Source organism: Larimichthys crocea, chromosome VII (assembly GCF_000972845.2).
Source record: "Larimichthys crocea isolate SSNF chromosome VII, L_crocea_2.0, whole genome shotgun sequence".
NCBI lineage: Eukaryota > Metazoa > Chordata > Actinopteri > Sciaenidae > Larimichthys > Larimichthys crocea.
In genome coordinates this window covers 18,609,335-18,617,017 of record NC_040017.1, presented here as the reverse complement: position 1 = coordinate 18,617,017, position 7,683 = coordinate 18,609,335, and the positions used below count along the sequence as shown (strand labels likewise).

Below are 7,683 nucleotides of genomic sequence, written 5' to 3'. Positions count from 1 at the left end.
TTGGTTTTTGTAACCCCCTACAATAAGAGTAATGTGACTAATCAGCAGCGGCTATGATATTTTTATTGTGTTCTTATCAGTGTTTCAGGATGTTTTTTTGCATATTCGTTACATTTTCAGCTGCGTGTACATGCAGACATTCAGATGTTGTCTTGGTGGAAGAAGAAATTGGAGGATCGGAGAAAAATGGAGAAAAGGCCATGCGCCAGAAAAAAAAAGAGAAAGTAAAATAATATAAAAATTGCAATTATCAAAGGCCTTGCAGTTATTCCTAATGTTTTATCTTTTCTCTCTGATCCAAGGACTTTCACCTCCTACTCACCTAACCTCTGATTATGCTGAAGCAACACGGTGCAGGTAAACCCACATAGAAATGTGACATCAGTGACACTGCTTGAGATCTCTCATTCAACACATGTGCCATCAATGAGTATAAGGGTATTTCTGAGACCGTACGCCAGTAAAGGAGGAAAAAAAAACAATAATGTTAAAACATGACTCATTTCATCTGAGGTTTTTCATCCTGGTTAAATGATTCAATAGGGTCAGAGATCATTTGTATGCATCACAGGTAGCCCTGAGGGCATAAAAATAAGGTGTGCAGAATAGTACATGAGCAACAGTGCTGAGAGGAGTAGGGGGAGGGGGTTAGTAGCATACGAAACAGCCCCCTTTCCCCTCCTATACTTGTTTCCACAGTCCTCTATTGCTCAAAAGCCTTTTTTTCCCCCTCTCCTGCTTCATTCTCAGCATGTTTCTTAGACTTTCTTCCCCTTGTTTATCTCTATTCCCCTGCATTGCTTACTCTCCGACTCTGACTGCAGCTCATTTTCAATCCCTCACCTGTTCCCTTCAGAGCTGCCTGCTGAGATGATTGATAGTGCTCATATTTCTAAAATAATGACACAGATAAAAGTATTGGCAGCTGAGGTGAAAGCCTGTGGGGCACTCTTAATTCAAACAAGCAAAGTCGAGCTGATCGCGGATTTATTATTATTTTTTTTTAAAGTTGAGCTAAAAGATTAAGCTGAATACATTTCTGTCAAAGGTGAATATTTAAAAAGAAACAGCCAGATATGGATTTATTGTGAGTGAGGTGATGAAAACAAATGCCTTAACAGAAACCCTATAATAATAAATTCATATAAACCAGCAACAATAATTTATTTAATCACAGCTCCAGGAACAATCTTCTTGTATTGTAGCTGTGTGGTTGTCTTTTTGCACAGCTGTCTTTCCTTAATTGCAAAATGGTTGATGACACCGTGAATGTGGGCACGCTGCACACATTTTCATTTCACAGTATATTAACTGAAACCTATCACATCCTCAAATGTATCATTGCTATGATGAGGAGAGTGTGCGAAGAGAAGTTAATTTAAAAGTGGAGATGCATGATATTTCATGACAGCGATATAAAGCTTGAGGTTGGGATCTACTCTGCAACCTCTCATGAGCATCACGTGCGAACCCCATGAATGACTCCCTCACAACTTTCATCCCTCTTCTAGTGTCTTGTCCCTGCCATGTGTTTTATGGCACTAATTGGGTGGATGTTGCTTTTATTTTGTAAGACAAAGGCAGAAAGAGGAATAGAGAGAGAAGAGAAACACATCTTTGACTCATTCAATATTTAATCTTATTTAAAACAAGAGAATGCTCAGTACAATCCAATTAGATATTGGCTTTAAGTGTGAACATTCAAAAAACAAATGAATCGGTGAAGGGTGAAGAATAGAAATGAGAAAACAGTTGGAAACCACCATATAATTCAGAAATAAGAACAAAATCACTGGCTTCAGTATGGCCATGGCCATGTTGTGTTCAGCCTTGTGTACTAATTGTTAATGTTGCCAATCTAGTGGATTTTCAGTCTGAGGTTGAGATATGTGTTAATTAAACCTAGTTTTAGTAACAGTAGTATTAGGCTGCAGACTTTTTATATGTGAGGTAAACACAAATCTGCCCAGACAATGTCTAGACGATATTCACCGTAATGCCCATGATACAGTAGAGCCAGAACCCTTGAGGTGATACAGTCTATAGCAGTCATGGTAGATCTTTTTCATTTGGCTATAACCTTTAAGGCCCAGACAACAGGTCATTCCCTGATGTTCTGTTGAGCTGGGAGCAGGATTTTACAGGATATGCACAGACCAGCTCTGTCTGTGCATATATTAGAGCTTGAGGATGTTGTTTTAAAAAATATTGTTTTTTGCCCAATCCTTGCGTCCTTCAAGGACTCAAAATGGATTTACGCCTTATAAATATTGACTATAAGTACAAGCTAGATTAGGTTCGAAGGGTGAATGTGAATGTCAGGAGTTAGAGTCTGGGGAAGGAATAGCCAGAGGTTCCTACATTTTGTTTTTTCTTCCTGTCTGATTAACCATGTGCAGAAATCAAACAGGCACAGTAGCATTATAAGTCAGATCAACATGACTGATAGAAAATCCATGTTAAGTGCACAGAATAAAAATATAATCCAAATATATATATATGATACATCATGAACAGTCAGTTCATAGTTGCATAAAGAGCATATTATAGTTACAGCACATAAACCCCTCATTACAAATATGAATTGACATTCGAGAGTATAGTGGTGCAAAAACCATGAGCACTGTTGTACAGAGATGTGGGAAAAAAGGAGTTTGCCAGATGAGTCATCCACCGTATTCTGGATATGGGGCAAGTACATGTGTGGCATATACAAGAGAATGAAGGCCTGAATGTTTGACCCCTATAAAGACATTATCCAGTGACTGTGTGATGCTGTGGGGGTCTTTTTTTCAGTACAATTTGAGTCCACTTGTCCTCTTAGTAGGAAAAATCCCTATAAAATCAATACAAAGTTGTTCTGTGTAATCACCTTTATACTATGTTGAAACATTTATCAATTTATCTGTTGGGAGCAGTGTCTTCCCCAATCTATAGGGCCAAGGGGTCAGGGATGACCTTTACAGTCACCATCTCTCAATCATAACCGAGCACCTATGGGATATTTTGGACAGACCTGTCAGACAGCGCTTTCCATTACCATCATTAAAACACACAAAAGGGGGAATATCTTGTTACCAGTCTGTAGCTTTCCTGCGACATAAAATAAAACGCATAATCTGACTGACATGTACAGAAACCACTGATCAAAATATTTATAGAATATATGAGCTAATCAATCAGAGCACCTTAATACTGGCCACTTTTAGCTGACTACACATACTGATTAGGTCTCCTTTACCGTGTTAGCAGTCAGCTAACTACATTCACTAGGATGTTTAGTCATTTTTAGTTCATTTTTATGTGCTTTTATTCCATATAAATTGTTCACAACGTTGTAAACAACAATAAATAGGATATACTACAATATTTTAAATGAAATATTGTAGTATATCCTATTTATTTAGTATGTTGATATCTATTCATACAGTTACACTTCTATTCTACTAGAGTATAGAACACTTATTATTATTATTATTATAGAACACATATTTTTATATTCTATTTAGTGCGTTTTTATATTCATATTTTGTATGTTTATATAATATTGTATTATTTCTTTAGCTTATATCTTCTCTAAATGCTGAGCTGACCGGTTCCTCTCGTCCAACACATTTCATTGCCATGACAAATTACCTGAAACTTGTAAAACTGCTTTTTTATATTTAATGATTGAAATACAGTTTTTTGCTGACAATCCTTCATAAAGTAATGTGTGTGTGTGTGTGTGTGTGTGTGTGTGTGTGTGTGTGAGGAGGGAGAGCGGCAACAACCAATCACAGAGCGCGACGACTATATCATGCAACTCAACACACTGACGTCAGACACTGCGCGACATGCCGGATAGAAACGCGTTTGACAGCAGCGCCTGAATGTTGTTGTTGTTGTTGTTGTTGTTTCTTTGTTTTTAAAGTTAAATACTGGACCACCGTTCAAACCACACATGCAGCCATCAGGCTGTGGATGGTTTGTAAACCTAACTTAAGTCTCTGCTCCGCAAATCCATTAAAAACAACCTCACAACGACGGTTAAGCGACGTTAGCGTTAGCGAGCAGCTAACGGTACAACCACGGGGACTAACGGACACTAACGGACACTAACGGTCACTAACGGCAGCATGAGTCATGGATACGGCGGCGGAGGTGGAAGGAGAGGCAGAAGAGGAGGTCGAGGAGGGTACAGGGATGGGAGCAGAGAGAGATGGGACAGAGGAGGAGGAGGAGGAGGAGGAGGTTCAAGAGGACACAGTTCTGACTTTGACCAGGATGGAGGAGAAGGAGGAGGAGGAGGTGGAGGACAACGGGACCGTCCTCCTCCACACCTGAAGGGCCGTGAGATTGGTCTGTGGTATGCAAGATACGGAGCCGTGAGGAGGAAACAGGCTGACCGGAGATCGGTATGTGTTTGTGTGTCTGCTAGAAACAGAGACTCAGATATGAGAGACTCTGAACAGCAAAGTGACAAGCTTTGGTTTCTGAACTGGTTATTTAAGTCCTGGATGCTGCTTGTTGATCTGTGGGTAAATGCACACAGGTAAATGATGCTGAATCTAGTCAGACTAGACACAATGGTTTAAACCAGGGGTGACCAAACTGTTTTAAAAGTCAAATCAAATCAAATCAAGTTTATTTGTACAGCCAAAAGGTTCCCAAAGTGCTTTACAACAAAGCCATAAAACAATACATAACAGATACATTACAATTCAAAGTGCTGTAGTGCTGCAGGGTGTTAAAAACCTTCCAGAAATACATATAGAGGAGCAGACTGAATGGGTACACCTGAGAAACAGTACAGCCCTCGGCAGAATTGAAACGCCAATCTAAGCTTCGATTTAAAAAAAGGGCTGAGATCAGTAGTGGTGCGAATGTCAGGGGGCAGTTTGTTCCAGTGTGGGGAAAAAAAAAAAAAAACGATCGCCCCACTGTTTAAATCTCGACCAAGGGACCTCTAACAGAAGCTGATCCGAAGAGCGCAGGGCTCAGCCACAATTATGAAAATCTCTGACAAGTAAGAGGGGGCCAAGCCATTGATGGTGTTAAAAACAAACAACAGAAGTTTAAAATCTGTTCTAAAATGGACTGGAAGCCAGTGGAGTGACGACAGCGCGGGGGTAATGTGTTCGCGTCTGGATGTCCATGTGCAGCAGCGTTCTGCACAAGTTGGAAACAAGAAATTGAGGACTGACCGAGGCCAACTTAAACTCAACTCAAACTTTATTTATAAAGCACATTTAAAAACAACTGAGGTTGACCAAAGTGCTGTACAGGTTTATTATATTACATTTAATACATAAAGTGCCGTATTTACAACGGGTTAGGACAAATGCTAAGATACTTAAGTTTGGTTAAAAAGCCTTAAAGGGCATTGCTGTAGTCCAGTCTGGTGAAAGTGTGGATTGCCCTCTCGAGATTTTTTTGTAACCAAATCTAAGCTTCTTTCACATCTGGAGTCCGATAACAAAGAATAAATAAATTGTAGGGAATACGTTAACTTGCATGAAGTTGATACGAACCTAAACCTCATCTTCATTGTAAACACGACTTATTATGAGTAACGCAAAGTCTGTTAACATTCAGAAAGTGATATTCGGTGTCACATCTACAGGGAAATAACACCTCCAGCAGTTATGTCCCTAGAGTTTAGCACATTCAAATGTTCGTTATGTCAACCAAACAAAGCCAAATCTTCCAGCCATACAGTATTTGACAATCCTGGCAGGCCATTAATAATATATTATAAAATGAGCTTGGTGATGATATGATGATTGGCCCCCGCACTTTGGACACGCCTGGTCTAAACAAACTGTTTTTGATTCATATTTATTTTTATGTTGTTGTCTGAGGTCTTTATTTCAGGCAGAGTGGCCCAGCTCCACAATAAAAACACACCCACCTGCACGTTTTGAATGGGAATTAGGGTTTTTCACATGACCGAAGCGATATCGCTGTACACCGATTTCACAGTCAAAAAATACATTTTGGTACAACCCAAGGAACATGGGCTCAAACAGTCCCTGATGTCACATGTTGGTTAACCGTGAGTTACAGCCAACTTTCAACTTTCCCCTTTCTGTATGCAGCGGGCGGTGGTCCAAATGGATGAGGCCCGAGAGCAGCAATTACTAACTGCTGAACTCCGTCCAAAATGATCAGCCTGGTCCACAGAGACAGCTGGGATGCAAGAGCCTACATCTGGCAACTGGCAAGCAGCTGCCAATAGAGGTGGTCATTGGTAAGAGCAGCTTTCAGAGTTTTTTCTCGCATGGTGTCATTTCTAGCTTCAGTAAAGAAAATGGGAAAAGCTGATAGGACCACGTGCCTGGAGGGTCAGACATACAAACATGGCTTGCATTAACACGGCCTGTCCTGTAATGCAGTTTCTTTGATGGGGATGAGCCTGAAGAAGATAAACTGAAGGTCGAGGTCAAATCTGAGGAGGAAGAGGAAGAAGAAATGGGCCAAAGAGCAACTCAAAAACACAACGGTAACAATGCGTGCTAAAAAAAAAGTGTAACTTGCTCCAAAAATATAGTGTAATTTTAATGGCGCTCTGTGCTACAATCAGCGACACCTGATTGGATATTTACGAACTTTAATGTTTTGGTTTAGTTACTTCTCCTCGGCACGTCAAAGACGAGCCTCCGGACACGTGGGATGATGATGAAAAGAGCAGCAGCAGGGGAGGAGGACAAGGAGGAGAAGAGGATAAAGAAACTAAGAAGGAAACAAGAAGATCTGGAGTTCTTATTTCAGGAAGTGACCGAGACAGTTCACTGGATGAACGCTTAAAGAGAGAGCTGGCGAGCAAGAAATCAGATACAAAATACAAAGAAATGTGGTGAGATAATGATGATGTTGGTTCGTCTTGATTGCATTATTATGTTGAATTAAATATTTAATCATTTTCCAAATATATCAAAATATCCACTGCACATATACTGCCATATTATTTTTTTAATTAGATGATATGATCAAAGTTATACGATAATCTGAAAATTAAGCTACTAAACTAAGCAACACTAACTTTACTTAATTTGGCACGACATTTTTGTTTGCTGAGTTCCCCGAACGATACAGATTATACATTTTGTATATGTTTATAAAGTGATGGTCACCAATGGCAACCAAAAAATTTTGGTTGTTAATTTCTCAAAATGGTTGCCAATGGCAACAGTTACGCAGGAGGCCTGCAAGAGTGGAGTATAAATATTGTACAAACAAAAGAATATTTGGGCAGAGCACTGTGCCTCGATAATAACAGCACCAGTTGGTTTGCGGCAATTTTTTTTTGTGTTTGCTACTCTGAGATCTACAGATGTTTTACGTTTACAGCTCTACCTCAACAACACAAGGCTACTGAATTGTTTCCATCTGTGATTGTAGGAGTTAAATAAGAGACGCTTCAGTATGTAAAAAGTTATAAACCTGGAACATCTGCTTTAATTTATCATGTTTACAAGTGTTTGTTCATTTTTTGTTTTCAGAAATTCAGGGAGAAACTACCGTCATATGGAAAAAAAGAGGTAAGTTTTTTGTTCATACACTCTTAAAGCAAATACTCTCCTCCTCTTGAATAACACCATTTCTGGTAAAACTGAATTTCTCATTCTTGCATTAGAAATATTATTCTCCTCTATCATCGCCCTTTCCCTTCTCCATCTATTAATCCATTACTCTAAGCGC

At 39.5% G+C, this 7,683-nt stretch overlaps 1 protein-coding gene across 1 annotated transcript in view; it reads left to right on the top strand.

The window, feature by feature from the left end:
• Nucleotides 1-3,814: 3,814 nt before the first annotated feature.
• dhx36 (DEAH (Asp-Glu-Ala-His) box polypeptide 36) overlaps nucleotides 3,815-7,683 on the top strand; it is a 26,265-nt gene continuing 22,396 nt past the window's right edge. The window contains exon 1 of the mRNA XM_019269990.2: nucleotides 3,815-4,397. Within this exon, the coding sequence (XP_019125535.2) occupies nucleotides 4,119-4,397 (279 nt within the window). The 5' untranslated portion in view covers nucleotides 3,815-4,118. The remainder of the gene's footprint in view (nucleotides 4,398-7,683) is intronic.